Source organism: Cervus canadensis, chromosome 18 (assembly GCF_019320065.1).
Source record: "Cervus canadensis isolate Bull #8, Minnesota chromosome 18, ASM1932006v1, whole genome shotgun sequence".
NCBI lineage: Eukaryota > Metazoa > Chordata > Mammalia > Artiodactyla > Cervidae > Cervus > Cervus canadensis.
The window spans coordinates 37584078-37602933 of NC_057403.1; the positions used below are offsets into that span (position 1 = coordinate 37584078).

The 18856-nt window shown below is 57.2% G+C and overlaps 2 protein-coding genes across 4 annotated transcripts; one reads left to right on the top strand and one right to left on the bottom strand.

Annotated features, from left to right (window-relative positions):
- Positions 1-99: 99 nt before the first annotated feature.
- Positions 100-16521, top strand: FHOD1 (formin homology 2 domain containing 1). Of its 3 annotated transcripts, XM_043437958.1 has the most exons (24): positions 100-372; positions 8321-8427; positions 8822-8886; positions 9171-9238; positions 9316-9421; positions 9498-9592; positions 9876-9987; positions 10073-10167; positions 10277-10420; positions 10558-10691; positions 10773-10988; positions 11121-11144; positions 11537-11590; positions 12424-12539; positions 12627-13237; positions 13546-13701; positions 13921-14103; positions 14188-14307; positions 14391-14552; positions 15149-15339; positions 15431-15623; positions 15702-15864; positions 15939-16139; positions 16212-16521. In XM_043437958.1, exons 1-24 carry the CDS (start codon positions 172-174, stop codon positions 16292-16294), a joined length of 3600 nt encoding a protein of 1199 aa, XP_043293893.1. In that variant the 5' UTR covers positions 100-171; the 3' UTR covers positions 16295-16521. The 3 variants fall into 3 exon arrangements, with proteins under 3 accessions (XP_043293893.1, XP_043293894.1, XP_043293895.1); XM_043437959.1 differs by lacking the exons at positions 11121-11144; positions 11537-11590; XM_043437960.1 differs by lacking the exons at positions 100-372; positions 8822-8886 and having other exon boundaries at positions 8375-8427.
- A 116-nt stretch (positions 16522-16637) lies between these two features.
- TMEM208 (transmembrane protein 208) lies at positions 16638-18846 on the bottom strand. The gene is made up of 6 exons (XM_043438019.1): positions 18724-18846; positions 18189-18284; positions 17634-17693; positions 17415-17551; positions 17021-17105; positions 16638-16921 (listed from the first exon to the last, which is right to left on the bottom strand). The coding sequence occupies exons 1-6, from the start codon at positions 18727-18729 to the stop codon at positions 16784-16786; spliced, it is 522 nt and encodes a 173-aa protein (XP_043293954.1). The 5' UTR covers positions 18730-18846; the 3' UTR covers positions 16638-16783.
- Between the last annotated feature and the right edge of the window lie 10 nt (positions 18847-18856).

Genomic DNA, 18856 nt, shown 5'->3' on the forward strand with positions numbered 1-18856 from the left:
ACCCCGCGCGTCCGGAGACTAGTATTGGCTCCACCCCCTTCCTCGGCCCCGCCTCCGTCTGGCCCCGCCCCTCTTCCTCGGCGTCCGCCCGGCCCCGCCTAGACAGAGAACTAGTTGAGTAGAAGCGGCGGCGCGGCCGGGACCCGCCCGGAGGGAGCCAGTGGCGGAGCCATGGCGGGCGAGGAAGACCGCGGGGACGGGGAGCCTGTATCACTGGTGACCGTGCGGGTGCAGTACCTAGAGGACACCGACCCTTTCGCATGTGCCAACTTCCCGGAGCCGCGCCGGGCACCCACCTGCAGCCTGGACGGGGCGCTGCCCCTAGGCGCGCAGATACCCGCCCTGCACCGCCTGCTGGGGGCGCCGCTCAAGGTGAGGGGAGCCGGAGAAAGACTAGGGGCGACTGATGGTTCAGGGTCGGCTCCATGAAAGCTTTTGGGAGCCTCTCGAGGAGAGGCTGAAGCAAGCGGGTGCGCTCCTCGGGGAAAGATTTGGGCTGGGCACCCAAGGTCCCACGTTGCCCGGCTGGTGGGAAACGCATTTCGAATTGAGGGAAACAGAAGAAGGGAGATGAAAGCTTGTACTCTGCGGCACCCAGGCTGCCCTTCGAAATGAGGCCCACCTGGGGAGGCGCTCGGGGTCCGCTCCCTGCCCGCCTGCTGTGCATGGTGGGTAGCCTGGGCGTTTGGGTGGTAGCGGTCCTAGAAGACGCAACTGAGGATGGACCAGTTTTCACCTGCTTTAGGTGAGGTGGGGGCGGGACCACGAGGAGGGGCGGGCCCGGGGCGGGCCACTGGAGGTGTCTTGAGGCAGGATTGGGTCCTGCCGGTTTGAGTGTTGTCCGTGGCGGGTGAGGCCCCACTAGGGAGTGCCGGCGGAGGTGAGACCACGGGGTGAGGGGAGTTCCCTGGAAGCGGCCTGGTCCGGGACATCCTGAGCGCGGGAGGCTGCACTGGTGGAAAAGCCCTTTAAGTCACCGCCCCCGCCATCTCCGCAGCCGCCGCCGGCCGGGGGCTAGAAGGGAAGGAGAGATGCGGGCTAATTTTAAACCGTCGGCCTGCCCTAGTTCGCCTGCACCCCAGAGCCTACTCGTGCATGGTGCCGGGAGAGGCCCTTTTGCAGATGGCCCGCCCTACCTCCCCTCCTGCTCGCCGCGCTCAGCCCCCCGCAGGCGGCCCTTTCCGGCGCACTCGGTTTCCGGGCCAGGACTCTGGAAGGCACACCACCACCTCCCGGGGTGCCTCGCCATCCGGTCGGCACCAGGTGGTGAAGTGAGAGTTAGTGGAAGTGTCCTCCCTTGCTCCCAGGCTTAGCTAGGCGCAGAGTTGCGCAAACTTGCCCCCTGGGCCTGGGGTCTCCCCTGGAATGTGCCCCAGGCGCCAGGCCCCCAGCCTGCATTCCTAGCGCTGCGGGCCTGCCCCGCCTCCGAGCGCGGGCGGGAGAAGCGCTGAGACTCGGCCTGGGGAGTGGCGCGTGTCTGAGCAGAGCTCAGGCTTCAAGGACAAGGATTGAAGATAGCAGCGCATTGCCCTCTCCAGACTTTTGATGTGATCCCTCCTTGTTCTGCCCTGTTCAAAGGAACATACCTAAGTGGACCTAAAAGAAATACCTCCAGCCAGAAGCCACCTCCCATTCAGATTGGGCGCTGGGGAGAGAGGTGTGCTGAACTGAGGCCAGGTTCCTGCCTCCAGACTCCTGGAACTCCTAGTACTGAAATAAGCCTGGAGCACGACAGGGAACATAGTATTCCTCCCATCCCCCGCCACTGGAGGACACAGCTTAGCCCTAACACCCCTTCTCCATTTAGGGGCAAGTTTGGAGAATTACCCCTTACCTCTCCCTGTCATTTAGAGACCCATCACCACCAGCCCCTCACCAGGTGCTCTGCCCTCTGTTCTCAGCTCCCTAGCTGAGAACGGGGATTAATATGCTGTGTGTGTGTGTGTGTGTGTGTGTGTGTGTGCGCTCAGTTGTGTGCAGCTCTTTGCGACCCCTTGGATTGTAGCCTGCCAGGCTCCTCTGTCCATGGCATTTTCTAGGCAGGAATACTGGTGCAGGTTGCCATTTTCCTACTCTAGGGGGTCTTCCTGACCCAGGGATCAAACCCTCATCTCTTGTGTATCCTGCATTGGCAGGTGGATTCTTTTACCACTGCTCCACCTGGGAAGAAAGCACCAGGATAATTTGTTAAGTAACCCCCACCTCAGTCCTTTCTGATCTCCCCACTTTCATGATTACCCCCTGAGGACTGCCATATCCCCCACAGGCAGGATGGGGGGGCCCGGACACTGGGTTACCACTGTGCCTGGAGCCAGGACTCCCTGGGGCTGGCATCTCTGCCAGGAATGGTCAGATGCACTGTGATGTGCATATCCCAAATATAAACTGTGACCACAGCCCCAGAATAGAAGGCCAGAGGAAGAAGGGCTGAGAATAGGGTAGGGGCAGGGACATCAGAGAGCAGGGCTCCTCCTTGTAGGAAATGTCAACAACTGGTCCCTCCCCTAGTCCTGGAAGTGGTGCCCCAGGGGCACAGACATGACTCAGGCCTGCTTCCACAGCTCTCTAGAGGGGAGAGGTGGCCCCCAAACCCAGGCCTCCCCATCCCAGGCTGTAGAGCAAAAATAAGAGGCTCACTGCTTCATCCTCTGCACAGTTGTCCAGTAGGAGAACAGTTCACAGCCAAGCGACCTCTGCTCCCATCCCCCCAACTCTGGGCACTGACCCCCTTCAACCCTGCAGACCCTGCCCCATCCCTGGGAATGGACAGAGGCCCAACCCGCTTTCTCTCTGGGGCTCCACCCCACACACCCCATTGGGCAGTTGCTAGCCTATAGAGTTCCCCCTGAGGGCTTCCTTTTTAAATGCTCAGAGTTTTCAGGTCTGAGGCCTTGCTCATTTCCTCCCCGTCTAGGAGGAAGCTCCTGGCCACAGCCTCTGACTCATCGCCTGGCCCTAGGGAGGTGGAGGATGGGGGTGTGTCCAGGCAGTGCCTTGGGTCATGTGTAGTGTCCCCAGGGGAACTCAGGGGATCTGTCTCCACTCTGTGCTGGAGCCCAGGGGACCCTGCCCCAGGGGAGAACCTAGCCCTCTGGCTCTGCCTCATCCTCTTTACCCAAAACTGCCTAGTCCCACCCTCCTTGCTACCCTTTGCCCTTCTGGGCCTGCCTCTGGAGCCCCTCCCTGATATCCCAAGGCCCTGCCACATCTGGGATAGCACAGACTTCCTTCCCCCTGGGCTCCAGGTAAAGGGACCTGGGTACTGCTCTGACCCTGATGCGAAGGCCAAAGGGGCCCCCATTCCTAGCAGCAGAGATGGCCCTAGAAATCTGTTCATTCCCAGCAACTTTGTTTCCCCAGCTGTGGCAAACATTGCAGGGGAATGGGTGTGGTACTTGTTTCCTGACCTTGCCCCTCCCTACTCCAGCCTCAGTTTACCCCTCAGGAGCAGCTGTGGCAAAGGGGCTAAAGTGTGAACCTGACCTACTGGGACAGGGACCCATGTGGCAGGGTCCCAGAGGATTCTTAATAAGATGGGGTGCTCTGGTGATCAACTGAGCCCTTTGGAGATCTCTTCGGGAGACTGTAGAATATTGTGATGTGAGCCTGAGTCATGGTCTCCCCCAAGCTTTCCCTGGGGCCAGCATGTCCAATTTGCTGTTCATTCTGGGCTGCAGCCTGGTAAGGGACCCCATGAACTTGGTCCTGGCAGAAGTAGGCCCCGTTACCCCAGCAGGTATGATGTGTGTGTGTGTTCATTTGTGTTCCCTTGCTGGAACTGGGAGGACCAGTTTGGGGTATTTGCACAGTTCAAAAAGCTGAGGGGCATTCTCCAGCCCTTGACAACCCCGCAGGCTCCAGCCCTCATTCCACCTGCCCCTACCCCCCCACCGCCCCAGGGTTCCCTGGAGCACTTCCAAAGTCCATGAACCCAAGATCAGTTCAGGGAGCCCTGGTACTATTCCTGATTGTGCAACCTGCAGCAAATTCACAGAATTTCTGAGCCTTGGTTTCCTTACCTATAGAAGGATTATCAGGAGAATCAAGGCACCAGGCAGCCCAGTATGTTGCACAGAGAAGGCATAACAAATGCAGGCTCCCACCCTCAAGGCCCATTCTTATCATCTCATTCAGGAAGCCAAAGTCCAGTTGGAGACCCAAGATAAAAGGGAGGAAAGAAAATTACATGTCAGTATCACTGATGAACATAGATGCTAAAATCCTCAGCAAAATGCTATCAAATAGAATCCAACAACACATTAAAAGGATTATGCACCACAATCAAGTGGGTTTTTCCCCAGGGATGCAAGGATTCTTCACAAATCAATCATGTAATACACCATATTAACAAATTAAAATAGAAAGCATCAAAACACAGAACATCAGAACACAGGGTCTTAGGAAAGGAGAAGAAATGGATAGTTAAATTATTTCCTAAAACAAGAATCCTTCAGCATGTAATTCTTCACTTTTCTCCATCTTACTTGGCCCTGGCATTCTCACTCAAATATACTGTTATGAAAAATATTGGGGAGTAGACACCATGGTCCCCTAAGCTTGCCCTTGAATGTAAAACCACATGTGACAGGTTGGTTTGGGCTGCCAGAAAAGCCTGAGTCCAAGGGATGAAGAGAAAAATGGGCAAGACAGAGGTAGGAGATTAAGAGGTACAAGCTGCTATATGTAAAATAAGTTACAGAGGCTTCCTTAATGGCTCAGATGGTAAAGAATCTGCCTGTAATGCAGGAGACCTGGGTTTGATCCATGAGTCAGGAAGATCCCGTGGAGGAGGGCATGGCAACCCACTCTAGTATTCTTGCCTGGAGAATCCCATGGACTGAGGAGCTTGGCGGGCTACAGTCCATAGGGTCGCAAAGTGTCAGACATAACTGAGTGACTGAGCATGCGTGCTTGCATGCACAAGAATATATAGTACAGCACAGGGAAAATAGCTAGTATTTTATAATAACTTTAAATAAAATATAATCTTTTTTTTTTTTTTTGGCTGCACTACGCGCCTTATGGGATGACCATTGGTTGAACTGGGGCCCTCAGTAGTGAAAGCTTGGAGTCCTAACCACTGGACCACCAGGGAATTCCCAAGTATAATCTTTACAAATTGTGGATTATTACGTTGTACACCTGAAACTTATACAATATTGTAAAATCAGTACCTCAATAAGAATAAGCAAATAAGTAGAGAAAAGTGAGCTGGAGCTGGGAGCCTCTACCCCAAGGCAAACATCAGAGAAGTGAGGAAGACAAGTGCCCCGGAGGCAGTCCGAGATACGGGCCTATGCTCACCCTGTGCTGACCCAAGCACTGTCAGCAGGGACCAGAGTTTGGGCTGCCTCCAGGCTGGCCCAGCCCCAGGGTGCCAGAAACAAGGCCCAGAGGGTTGGCGCTCAGAAGGGTGACCCCAGGAAGGGGCCAGGGCTGTGAGGGACAAGCAGCTCCCAGCTGGCAGGAAGTCTCTGCTCTTTGCAGCTTGCCTGACCCCGCCCCCCACTCCATCTCCCCAGGACAGACAGCTAGAAGGGGCGGGGGGCATCATCCTAGGGGCTCTGGACCTCCCCCCAAGAACTGGGGCCTAGGCAGGATAAGACAGGCGAAGTGGCTGGAAGAGCCATGGCTACCATCACAGAGAGAAAGGGGCTCATCTGAGTTGGCAGGGGGTGCTGGAGCATTCAGTCTTCAGGACCCTGCCCCAAAGGGACGTGGGCATCCCAGGGTTTCTGAAAGGAAAGGGTCATTCTCAGCTCACAGAATTAGAGCCTGGATGTGTGCCTGCAGGAGGGGAAGAGAGCTTTCTGTGGGTGTGCTCACCTGTGCACAGCCAGTAGCATGTGTATATGTGTGTGTGTATACACCCTGCCTTACCATATACTTGGGTGTGTGAGCTGCTACCAGGCATAATCTGCTCACCCTTCCAGTGTTTACCTTCACAGTCTCCTCTCAGCACCCGAGGCGGCTATGCTTCTACATTTATTTGTGACCTTTTTCTGAGTCAAACCTGCCTACCTCCCCAACAGAGTTGGAAGACAGGGAAGGCAGAGGCACTAGCTTGTTCCCTGGTGTGTCCTGAGTACCTAAAACCAGCCAGGTTCATGAATATTTGAATGAATGAGCTCTTCTACATGTGTGTGATTTGGGGGATCTCTGAGTGGGAGGTTGTGGCTTTGGGGTCCCAGAGTCCTCCAGTCCAAAGTGGAAGGAGATGTGGCAGTGCCTGGCTGGGGGTGGAGTAGGGTGGCTGCTGAGTCACTGTGTGGGAAGAGGGATCAGGAGGAACGTGGGACTGCCCTCAGCTGAGCTGGCCCCAGACAAAGTACCTCAGCCCTGGGGCCTTGCCTCTCCACTGCAGGGCCCATTCCCAGTAGGCCCTGGAGGGGATGACTCTGCTCCCAGGGAGGGGAGAGAGGCCAGGCCCGCCCAAGGCGCCCAGGGGAGGGCAGGCAGCCAAGCAGGAAGTGGGACAGAACAGGCTGGAGTGTTTGTCCTATGTCCCATGTCCCACGCAGGAACCCAGGGAGGGGGGGTGTCACCCAAGGGCCTTACAGGCTCAACTGCCAGGAAGGAGCCGGGTCAGGCTCTCAGGCATGAGCAGCAATACTAAGCGGAGGCAGGACACGGGCAGGAGCCGGACTCCCTTAACCCATGGGACCGAGGGCAGCTGGAAGCCTTGGGCTGGGTCCAGAGAAGGGCAGGGCTGACAGAACAACAGGACACATGTTGAGGTTGACTTGCCCAGTAAGATGGAGACCAGAAGACGCCCTGCATCTCCAGAGCTGGGCTTTCCCTGGGCCTCTCAAGTCAAGAGAACTTAGCCGAGCCCTGCACACTGGCATGGTGCTGTGGAGGAGGTGGCGAGCAGAGGCACGGTGCTGCCCTCAGACTCTCCGGAGTCACCTCACTAGGCTTCTCTACCGGCATTTCTCAAGGGGCCAAGCATCCTGCCTGGTGATGGTGGTGGTCCCAGTGGTGATGGTGGGAAGCCAGGCTCGGGTGGGTGGAAGGCATGGACAGTGAACTCATGGAAGGAGCATGTACTTTTTGTTACACTGAAGGTTCCAGGGACCCACTATAGGCTGACTGTGAAAGTGAAAGTGTTAGTCCCTCAGTCATGTCCAACTCTTCGCCACCCCGTAGACTATAGGCTTCCAGGCTCCTCTGTCCATGGAATTCTTCAGGCAAGAATACTGTAGTGGGTTTCTATCTCCTTCTCCAGGGAATCTTACCGACCCAGGAATTGAAACCAGATCTCCTGTATAGCAGGCGGATTCTTTATCGTCTGAGCCACCAGGGCAGCCCTCAGTAGGCTGACTGAGTTACACCCTAAAATCTGGTGCTTAATAGGCCTCTTGGAGGCCTCTGAGGTTTAGCTAGGACCGTGGGGACTGTCTGAGTCTTTGCATTGACTGAGCAACTGAACTGAACTGTGGGGACTGTAGCCCATTTGGGGATAGAGCAAAGACCCTCAGGCCTGGAGGGACTGGGAGCCCTTCTTCTCACTGTCTTGACTTGGGGTGACACACATCCCTCCCCGAGCTGGGTTTGCACCTCCCAGCATTCTTTTTTTTTCTCCCAGCATTCTTAACACTTTCTCCTTGGACTTGAATGCTTGTGGCTGCAACTTATCACCCCACAGAGCTGTGAACTTCCTTGAAGGCAGGAACTTCCTCCTATCTTGTCTCCATCCTCCTTCCTCATTCATGTGCATTAGCTCAACAACCATTTAGGGAGCACTTGCTGTACCCCAAGTGTGTGCTAGGCTCTGCAGATGTCGTACGGACAAGACAGACATGGTGCCTGGACTCAGAGTACTCATGGTTAGTGGGGAGGGATCCTAGTGCCTAGGATGTGCTGATGCCATGTGGAAGGCCTCAGAGGAGGGTCCACACGAGGGCTGGAGGGATTTGCATAGCAATGGCTAGAGGAGTCCAAGAAGGCTTTGCAAAAAGGCATTATCTGAGAATTCCCTGGTGGTTCAGTGGTTAGGACTCTGCATTTTTTCACTGCTGAGAATGCAAGTTCAAACTCTGATCAGGGAACTAAGGTTCTGCAAGCTGCACGGGCACAGCCAAAAGAAAGCATTATCTAATCAGAAGCCTGAAAAATTGGGTAGATGTGAGCCACAAGAAAGCTCTTTGCATGCGTTTTGCACAGAGTAGGCCCCAAGAGAATGACTGCTCAGGGAATGCGTGGCTGCAGTGCAGGCCTCTGCCAGTACCCTGGGTGGGGAGGTAGGAGGTCATGGGCTCTCCATGAATACCCCTGCCACCTCTTCCCCAGCCCTGACAGCTGGTCCCTTTGCCCCCAGCTCGAGGACTGTGCCCTGCAAGTGTCTCCTTCTGGCTATTACCTGGACCCTGAGCTGTCCCTGGAAGAGCAGCGGGAGATGATGGAGGGCTTCTTTGAAGAGATCAGGTCAGAGCGGATGGGGACAGGAAGGCAAGGCTGACTCCCACCCTTGCCGCCATGCTGGAGGGGCTGGCTCATGGGTCAGCGGCCAAGACACCTGATCTCTAGCCAGGGCTGTGGGTCACCTCCCGCTGCCCAGGGGAACCGTGCCAGGGGAATCCCAAGGCCTGGCCAGTATTACCTGCCGCCGGGGATGGGAGTGGGGGCTCACCCACATTCCTGAGATGCCTGCGTTCGCACAAACCCTCCTACCTGGACAACTCCTGGGCTCAGAGAAGCAGCTGGCGAGGAAGGAGCTGGGCCAGGGTTGGCATGCGGGGAGGTCTTTGGTTGCCTTGGCATGGATGGAGGGACCCCAAGGAAAGGGCTGAGAACTGCTGACTGGGATACTTGATTCCAGCAAAGGGCGGAAGCCTACTCTGATCCTGCGGACCCAGCTCTCCGTGAGGGTCAATGCCATCTTAGGTGAGTGTGTGAGGATATCAGCATATCCAGCAATTATACCCCCTCATACACCCCGCTTCCCAGTTGGCTCAGTTTCTTTCAGGCCTGTGCTGGACAGTGGACAGGACAGATGAGAGACAGGATGTGTTTCCCCTCCCATTCCTGTTCTGACCCCTTCTCCCAGGGCCAGGGCAGCTGCTAGACTGTGATACATGTTGCCCAGAGTCAGGGAGTTGTGGTTGTGTCCCAGTAGAAGAGAGTGTCTGTGTCCCCTTGAGATTTCCATGCCCACCTACCCCTTGCAGAAAAGTTGTATGGCTCCAGTGGTCCTGAGCTCCGCCGCTCCCTCTTCTCACTGAAGCAGATCTTCCAGGTGAGGCTCAGAGGTGGGCTGGGGGTGGGCATCCAGACTGATCCCCACCCCCCTAAACTCCCCCTTGGTGCCCTCAGGAGGACAAGGACCTGGTGCCTGAATTCGTGCACTCTGAGGGGCTGAGTTGCCTGATCCGTGTGGGCGCTGCTGCTGACCACAACTACCAGAGCTACATCCTCCGAGGTCAGCCCCACCCCTCTCCCATGATTCCTGCCTTCAGTGACCCCTTACTGACCTCTTCTTGTGCCTGTGTCCCCAGCCCTAGGCCAGCTGATGCTGTTTGTGGATGGGATGCTGGGGGTGGTGGCCCACACTGAGACCGTGCAGTGGCTGTACACACTGTGTGCCAGCCTGGTAAGTGGCCTTCCACCCAGCCACGCACCCTTTTCCCACTGTCTCTCTCTGGCCCTTAGTTTCCTCAGCACAGTGGGCTGGAATGGAGTGGGTCTGTGGCCCCTCTAAGCCTCAAAGGGAGTTCAACACCTGGTCCTAGAGATGGCTCTTTCTGATTAGACTGTCCTCTCTGGGTCCAGCCGCCCCCCCCCCCCCCTGCCCCGGGAGCCCTTTCCCCTCCCCATCAGGAGCCAGCACAGGTCTGGCCCCAGCCCCACTCACACGTGGTGACCCCTCCCCCCAGTCCCGCTTGGTGGTGAAGACAGCCCTGAAACTGCTACTGGTGTTCGTGGAATACTCTGAGAGCAACGCACCGCTGTTCATCCGTGCAGTCAACTCTGTGGCCAGCACCACGGGTCAGAGACTGTCCCTCCCTCCTCCATCGCTGGGAACCCTCTCTCCTACTTGTTCCCACGTGACCTCTCCCCTTTCTGGGTGCAGGTGCTCCTCCGTGGGCCAATTTGGTGTCCATCCTGGAGGAGAAGAATGGCGCTGACCCCGAGCTGCTGGTGTACACTGTCACCCTCATCAACAAGGTGGGATGGGGGGAGCCAGGGGGGAACCCAGGGCCATCCTCGGCCACTCAATCTCTTGTCCTCTGATCCGCATCAGCTTCAGCCTTGCCCTCCCATCCCCACCCTCCAGACTCTGGCAGCTCTCCCGGACCAGGACTCCTTCTACGACGTGACGGATGCACTGGAGCAGCAGGGCATGGAAGCGCTGGTCCAGCGCCACTTGGGCACGGCGGGCACGGACGTCGACCTGCGAGCCCAGCTTGTACTTTACGAGGTGGGCTGGGCCATCAGGGCCGGAGAGGAGGGGAAGGAGGGGCTGAAGGGGAGGGAAGAGAGGAGGCGCCGTTATCCAGGGCCCCACCCCCATCGACTTGGGCCTCAGCCACTCCCTTCTGGGCCCAACTCTGCTAGAACGCCCTGCGTTTGGAGGATGGAGACCTCGAAGAAGCCGTCACAGGTGGGCGGCGCACCACCCGCCGAAAACCTTCCTCAGAGGAGGGCAAGAGGAGCCGCCGATCTCTAGAAGTGCGCTCCCCGGAGCCTGGGTAAGAACATGCTACCTCGGCCCCTGGGGAGGGGTGGATCAGCCAGGAGTAGCCCTGCCTCCTGACAGGCCACACCTCCAGCTCCACAGGCCCCGCCTCTCCGGCCGTCTCCACCGCCGCTGCCAGCCCGGTCCTGCCGACCAGCCCCACCTCCAGCCCCGTCGGCCCCGCCCCACCTCCAAGGCCCGCCTCCAGCCCCGTGGGCCCTGCCTCTGGCCTCCACAGCACCTTGAGCCTCTGTCCTACCATCTCCGTGGCGCCCGCATCCGACAGCTCCTGTGAGAGGAGCGTCTACAAGTAAGTAGGGAGATACAGGCTGTCGCGGGAGTCTTCTCTCCAACTGTCCCTCCTCTCTGCGCCTCTCCACGGGCCCTCCGCCTCCTCTGCCCGAACTTCTCTGCCAAACGCGTGCTTTCTCTTTCTTTCCAGACTTCACCAAACTGCTCCTGTTTGGTAAGTGACTGCTGGGGGGTGGGGTTCGGCTCTGACTGGACCTCGTCCTCCTGAGGCTTTTCTTCATCTCTTTCTGGCATTCCACCTGTATGGTCAATGTCATCTGTCTCTCTGCCCCCTTCTGTCTCAGTTTCTCTGTCACTGTCTGTGACTCTCTCGTTTCGCTGTCTTTGTCTTTTATGGCACCCTGTCCTGCGTCATGTCCGTCTCTCCTCTCCATTTCCAGTTTCCTCGCATCATGCCTCCCCCACTCCCTCCTATTCCCTTTGTGACTGGGAAGGGACCCCTGATACCACTGCCCAGCTCTGTGTGGGTGTGAGCAACTGGGTGCTGTGGGGTGGAGCAAGCACCACAATTACCATTTCTTCCTCTCATCCCCGCCCCCCACCCAGGGCCCCTGAGAGCCCACCTGTCCCCCAGGTCCCTACTGGGGAGGCCAGGCTGGAGTAAGTACAGAGGCCAGCCTGCCAGGCCTGCCATGTGCTCAGGGCTTCAGCATTGCTTCCCCCAGCGGGGGTTCCATGTGCCTGACGCAGCCAGAGCTGGGGGGCTGTCTCAGACTTATACCTCCTCAGATACCCAAGGACTAAGCACTGGAAAACTGTTCACTGGGGTCAGAGAGGTCCCTGTGCTTTAACCGTGGCACCTTAACAGCTTTGACCAGTGATGAGGATGTGAATTCCCAACCTGGAGCTGATTCTGGATCCTCAGTCCAGGATTAGTGCTGGGAGGAACCTAGAGTGCTACACGGTGCGGAGGTGGAGGAGCAACCTCTGTCTAAGGGAAGGACAGAGATTGAGTGCCAGCAGGGCCAAAAGAGATGGGATCACCTTCATTATGTCAACGTAAACTGAGCGCCTGTCATTTACCGGGCCCCTTTCTTGGCATCGGTCATGGCTCTTGGAAGCTGCCAGACCTGCCAAGGGAGGGACAGCCTGATGTGGCCATTGGGACAGCTAGCCCCTCCCCCTGCTCTAAGGGTCCTTGTCTAGAATCAGAACAGTGAGCATGAACAACAGCAAGATTGCAAGTTAGATGTCACGTAGAACTTTTCCCATTTGTTGACCTAGGAGTACTGGGTTGGTAGTGACCTCCCCAAATGTGGAAGACTGAATGGGGACTGGCCTTGGGCAGGTCCCAGTCTGCTCAGCGCATGGACTGTTCCCTGTGTGTCTGTGTGCCTGCAAATAGGGGCAGTGCCCAGGGGCCCAGCAAGGCATGCGCACCACCCTGGGCTGGGGTATGTCAGACAGTCTCACTGACAAGTTCCTCCCCCCAGAGCCCGGTTCCTGGAGAATGTAGCAGCAGCAGAAACAGAAAAGCAGGCTGCGCTGGCCCAGGGCCGGGCAGAAACATTGGCCGGAGCCATGCCCGATGATATGGACGGGCGCCCAGGTGAGTAGGTGGGTGGGCAGTATCCACCCATGTTGCCCTGTTGCTCTAGAGAAGACATGACACTGACAGCTGCTTCCCTTTGTCTAGACACCCGGGAATCACGGCACTCTCAGGAACCCACCCCTGCACCCAGGACACCCCAGAGTGCTGCCCCCCGAATCCTGCTGCGTGCCCAGCAGAGCCTTGAGCCAGAGCCCAAGGAGCCATTGGCCCCACCAAGCCCCAAGGCTGAGCCTGTGTGGGAGCTCCCTGCCCGTGCACCCAGGCTCTGCATTGGGGACCTGGACTTCTCAGATCTGGGGGAGGATGAAGACCAGGACATGCTGAACATGGAGTCTGTGGAGGTGGAGAAAGGGATCCCACCCCCACCGCCCCCACCACCCCTGCTCTATGGAAGCCTCCCACCTCCTCCGCCTCCACCTCCCCCACCCCTCAAAAGCCCCTTCCCACCAGCCCCACCTCCACCCCCTGCTGCCCCTCTTCCCCACTCGGCACCTGATGGCCCTGCCCTCCCCACCAAGAGGAAGACAGTAAAACTCTTCTGGCGGGAGCTAAAGTTGGCTGGAGTCCGTGGAGGCTCTGGCAATCGCTTTGGGCCCAGCCCCACCCTGTGGGCCTCACTAGAGCCTGTCTTGGTGGATACAGCCCGGCTAGAACACCTGTTTGAGTCCCGAGCCAAGGACGTTTTGCCTTCCAAGGTAAGCACACCCTCATCTGCAGGGTAACCCCAGGGGGCAGGGAAGGGAGCCAGAGCTCAAGGGTCTAAACTGCTGGGGAAACTGAGGCAAAGAAAGGAGGAACTTGTCCGAGGTCCTTCAATGAGGGTTTAGCCCATCCCTAACTAGCATCTAAGCCCATCCCAAGGCCTTGCACATCCCAGAGCCCTGGCTGTGGGGTAACTGCACCATTTGGGGCACTGAAAGTGGGGCCTTGGTGTGCCCTCTTAGGTTGTTGCCCCAGTTAGACTCTTTCCCAATCTTATACTGCCTTTCCCCCGATGTCAAAGAAAGCTGGTGAGGGCCGCCGTACAATGACCACAGTGCTGGACCCCAAGCGCAGCAATGCCATCAACATCGGCCTAACCACACTGCCACCTGTGCACGTGATCAAGGCTGCCCTCCTCAACTTTGATGAGTTTGCCGTAAGCAAGGATGGCATCGAGGTAGGGATACACAGTGAGGGGTGTGGGGAGCTGGGCCCTCTCCTTTGGTTGGTGGCCACTTCCTGTCCCTCCAGTGGTGGGCATGGGCTTGGCATTTCTGCAGAGCAGTCCTCAGACTCTGGGACTGGCCCAGATGACCTAGGGAGGAGTCAAGGTCAATACCCAAGGCCTCAGGCCAGCACTGAGTGGCCTCTGTGGGGGCGGTGGGTGCATTCTCAGAAGCTACTGACCATGATGCCCACGGAGGAGGAGCGGCAGAAGATCGAGGAGGCCCAGCTGGCCAATCCTGACATACCCTTGGGCCCAGCCGAGAATTTCCTGGTGACTCTTGCCTCCATCGGGGGCCTGGCAGCCCGCCTACAACTCTGGGCCTTCAAACTGGATTATGACAGCATGGAGCGGGTACCTGGGTCATGGGATGGGACAGGCAGTGGGACAAGTGAGCATGATGACCGTGTAGTCTGAGTCCCTGATCTCCCCTACCAGGAAATTGCAGAGCCACTGTTCGACCTGAAAGTGGGCATGGAACAACTGGTGCAAAATGCCACCTTCCGCTGCATCCTGGCCACCCTGCTGGCTGTGGGCAACTTCCTCAATGGCTCCCAGGTGAGTTGAGAGCCTATGATGGTGGGGACTGGGACTCTGGAGCCAGCCAGACCCAGGCCCAGGCTCAGACGGGGTCCTTTCAGAGCAGCGGCTTTGAGCTGAGCTACCTGGAGAAGGTGTCAGAAGTGAAGGACACGGTGCGCCGACAGTCACTGCTGCACCATCTCTGCTCCCTGGTGCTCCAGACCCGACCTGATTCCTCTGACCTCTACTCAGAAATTCCTGCCCTGACCCGCTGTGCGAAGGTCAGCACCTGACAGAGGCTTGGCTAAGGCTGGTCATGGCATGAGGGAGCACCGCTTCTCTCCCTCTCTCTGTGTGGGCTGCTGGGCCAGGGCTTGCTCAGGCTCCAGGCTTGTGTGTGGGCTCTGTCTTCTTTTGGCCTGGCTACACCTACTCAGTTTGGGGTCTGTTTAGCTGCCACTTATCCCAAGAAGGGGCTTCCCTGGTGGCTCAGATGGTGAAGAATTTGCCCACAATGCAGGAGACCCAGGTTCAATCCCTGGGTTGGGAAGATAACCTGGAGGAGGGAATAGCAACCCACTCCAGTATTCTTGCCTGGAGAATTCCATGGGCAGAGGAGGCTGGTGGGCTACAGTCCACGGGGTCAAAAAGAGTTAGACATGACTGAGCAGCTAACACTTTCACTATCCCAAGAAACCTCTGTTCCCTACTGTATCACATGGACTTGCTGGTCTCTTGCATGAGACTGTGAGCTTTTGGAGGGTGGGGGTTGGATCTGCTGTTTGCTCAGGGCCCAGGCTGACCATCCCAGCACAGAGGCAGCCTCAGGCGGTGTCTTTCTGTGGGGGGACTGCATGTTTACCCCCTGCTTTTCCAGGTGGACTTTGAGCAGCTGACTGAGAACCTGGGGCAGCTGGAGCGCCGGAGCCGGGCAGCTGAAGACAGCCTGCGGAGCCTGGCCAAGCACGAGCTGGCTCCAGCCCTGCGTGCCCGCCTCACCCACTTCCTGGCTCACTGTACCCGCCGTGTTGCCATGCTGAGGGTCGTGCACCGCCGTGTCTGCAACAGGTGGGGGCATTACAGACAGAGGCAGAACCGCCACCACCATCCCTCAGATCCCAAACAGGACTCAGCCCTCCTCTCCATTCTACCCACGTAGATTCCACGCCTTCCTGCTGTACCTGGGGTACACGGCGGAGGCAGCCCGTGAGGTCCGCATCATGCAGTTCTGCCACACGCTGCGGGAGTTCGCACTGGAGTATCGGACCTGCCGGGACCGGGTGCTGCAACAGCAGCAGAAGCGGGCCACGTACCGTGAGCGCAACAAGACCCGGGGACGTATGATCACCGAGGTGGGTGTGCCTTCCGGTCTTGACTGCCACCCCTGTGGTTTTCTTCTACTCCCCATTCACCCCCTTTCCCCTCTCCAGACAGAGAAGTTCTCGGGTGTGGCTGGGGAAACCCCCAGCAAGCCATCTGTCCCTGTGGCTGTGAGCAGTGGGCCAGAAGAAGGTGATGCTGATAGTCACGCCACCATGAAGAGTCTGCTGGCCAGCAAGCCTGAGGATGCCACACATGGCCGTCGCAGCAGAGGTGGGACCAGTGGCTGCTGGGGGCAGTGGGCTCTGGGGCCACTCTGGTCTGACCTTTTTATCTGGCTCCCACAGGCATGGTCCAGAGCAGCTCCCCAGTCATGCCTACAGCAGTGGGGCCCTCCACTGTACCCCCAGAAGAATCTCCAGGCTCCAGTTTACCCAGTGACACTTCAGATGAGATCATGGACCTGCTGGTGCAGTCAGTGACCAAGAGCAGCCCCCGTGCCTTAGCTGCTAGGGAACGCAAGCGTTCCCGTGGCAACCGCAAGTCTTGTGAGTATTCCCCACATGCCCACTGCCCACCTTAACCCCATCAAGCCCCACCAACCCTGCTCTGTCTTGCAGTGAGGCGGACGCTGAAGAGCGGGCTCGGAGAGGACCTGGTACAGGCACTTGGACTGAGCAAGGGTCCTGGCCTGGAAGTGTGAAGGTGCTGCCTCCAGGACACCTATCTGGGCCCCAGCCTGCAGTGCAGGAGACTACAGTGAGGAAGCACCAGAGCAGAATTCTGGGCCTCTTCTCAACTCAAGGGCCACTCTGTGCCCGTGGCCAGTGCCGTGAGCAGTATTAGCTGTGTGTGCCTGTGTGGGTGTGTGTGTGCATGTGTGAGCTCCCTGGATGCATGGAGCATAATAAAGTTTTCCTAGCCAGTCAAGAGCCTTTTTCTTCCTTCAGGGTACCCACCACGCTGGCCCGTAGCAGAAAAGAAAATCCCAAAGAACTGGCTGTTCCTGCCTTAGCTCTCTCATTATCACCCACAAAGCCATTAGCCACATTATAAGCCATTTATTCAACAATCCTATACCCTAAACCACTTTTGGCCCCTGGACTAGGTCCTCACTGCTCCTGGCATGGGGACCACACAGCCTGATAAGAGCCACCCAGGGCTCAGAAACCTGGGGCCACAATGTCAGTGGCTATAACCGCTTCATCTGCCGCCGCTCCTGTCGGCGCTGCCGTTTCTCATTGTGCTCTGGCACTGGGGCGCCACTGTCTGCTGTGAACCAGGGGCCCAGGACATTGACCCACAGGAGGTAAAGAGCTCTGCCTGGAGCCTAGGAGAAAAAAGGTAGCTTGAAGCCAGGTACAGGAAATGAAAGAAGAGAAGGCTTAGATGCGCCAGCTCCTCCTCGGGAGTCCCGCAACCCACGTACCAGGAGCCAGAAGGACCAGATGTAGAGGGAGAAGCAGCTGAGCACCTGCACGATAGCTGTCAGTAGGATCACATCTTTAAGGTGCCTGTGGAGAGAAGGGAAGCTGCAAGGGCCAAAAATAGTAGCCGGGGAATTCCCTGGTGGTCCAGCGGTTTAGGATTCCATGCTTTCACTGCTGAAGGCCTGGGTTCAATCCCTGGTTGGGGAACTAAGATCCCACAAGATGCACAGCACAGCCAAAATTTTTTACATAAAACAAAAATAAGAGATGGGCCCTAGTTCAACTCCCTTCCACCCTCTTCAAGTTGCAGGCAGCTGTGGGTCTTGGGCTATCTGGGCCCCAGCACCCCAGCCCTGGCGCTGCTCACCTGGGCTGACAGCGGGGGACACTCACTCTGCCATGCCCTGCTCCATGTTGAGATCCATTCCACCATCCACCAGGGACCCATCCTCAGAGAAGGCTGCCCTTGCCATCGAGCTCATAGAGTGGTAGCTGGCCCCGTATACTGCCAGACTAAAGACCAGGGCCATCTGTGGAACAAGAATGCGGGTGTTAAAAGGGCAGCCACTGACCCTATGGGCTTACCCACTTCCCAGGATGGGGGACACTTACCCAGGCCCAGAATGAGGCAGATGAGTAGAAAAAGACCAAGGTCACAAGACAGTAAATGGCCTGTAAGCAGACACAGGATCAGGCTAGGATCAAAAGCTTACTAAACCATGGACCTTCCTTGACTTTGACTCTAGACCAGGTGATGAAAGGAGACAAGTCGTTTCTTACAGGTTGGGGGAAGAGATCTGCTCCCAGAATATCCAGACACCCCTGACACAGGAAAGAAGCCCCTGTGCATTTAGGATGGGAAAGGCTCTGGTTCATTTGAGACTCACACCCTCATTTTGCTTTTGTTTTTCATTTTGACTATTCAGCACTTTCTCTGCACCAGGATTCTTTCTCATTTATTTGGCTGCACTCGGTCTTAAGTATAACATATGAGACCTAGGGAGTCTTAGACACTGGACCACCAGGGAAGTCCCTCTCCTTTATTTTTAATTGGAGTTTTCTTCTGGAGCTTTGGCTGTCACACACCCCCACCACTCTACCCCACCAAACAGAGCTGAGGACTATGGAACCTTGGGTGGGCACTGAAGCAAGGAGGGAGGCACTTACATTGGCCCCCAGTATGATTCGCAGGTAGAACTTCAGGGTCTCTTTGTTCTCTTCAAATATCTGCTTCTTCCCTCTCGTGCCCACTTTTCCTTTGGGCTGCAGAGAGATAATGAGATACTATCAGAACCCTCATCAGTCAGCACCTTCCTTAGCCTCCCCACCATTCCGGTTAGCTGAATGGGCTTGACTGGCGTCCCTCTCCGGCCTCTACTGAAGTAAACCCGCTCTGGGCTGACACTATCCTGCCTCAAGCCCCTCAGATCTCTAGCTAGTCCTGGTACTGTTTGATACCGACGCCCATCGCCCCTCAGGCCCCTCGATCTCTACAGCCCTGGTACTGTCTGCTACAGACGCCCAGCTCTCTCTGGAACCAGCTCTGGTATGGTCCTGGATGGCCACTGGATGGCGCCCCCCTCCAGCGAAGGGGGGGGGGCGCTGGATTGACCTATTTCCCTTGAAGCCCTTCTTCTGATTTCAGTCTCCCGATCCCGGGAGCGCTTTGCCATGCGGACCACGCCCTACTCGCCCTCCTTACCGCCATAGTGAGACGCAAATACCCAACCAAGGAAAGAAGGGAGAGCGACCAAAACCGCACTCAGTAGGTACCACATCGGCAGCACAGGCACTTCCGGTGCAGATCCAATACGTCACACCTGGGACGGAAGTTG

Excerpts from the sequence above, each read along its gene's own strand:
- FHOD1 (XM_043437958.1), top strand. The coding sequence starts at position 172 with ATGGCGGGCGAGGAAGACCGCGGGGACGGGGAGCCTGTATCACTGGTG. Across the intron at positions 13,702-13,920 it reads TAAGCAAGGATGGCATCGAG|AAGCTACTGACCATGATGCC; the intron begins GTAGGGATACAC and ends GTGCATTCTCAG. Across the intron at positions 14,104-14,187 it reads ATTATGACAGCATGGAGCGG|GAAATTGCAGAGCCACTGTT; the intron begins GTACCTGGGTCA and ends CTCCCCTACCAG.
- TMEM208 (XM_043438019.1), bottom strand. Across the intron at positions 17,552-17,633 it reads CTGCCTCATTCTGGGCCTGG|ATGGCCCTGGTCTTTAGTCT; the intron begins GTAAGTGTCCCC and ends CTTGTTCCACAG. Across the intron at positions 17,106-17,414 it reads ATGGAGCAGGGCATGGCAGA|GCACCTTAAAGATGTGATCC; the intron begins GTGAGTGTCCCC and ends TTCTCTCCACAG.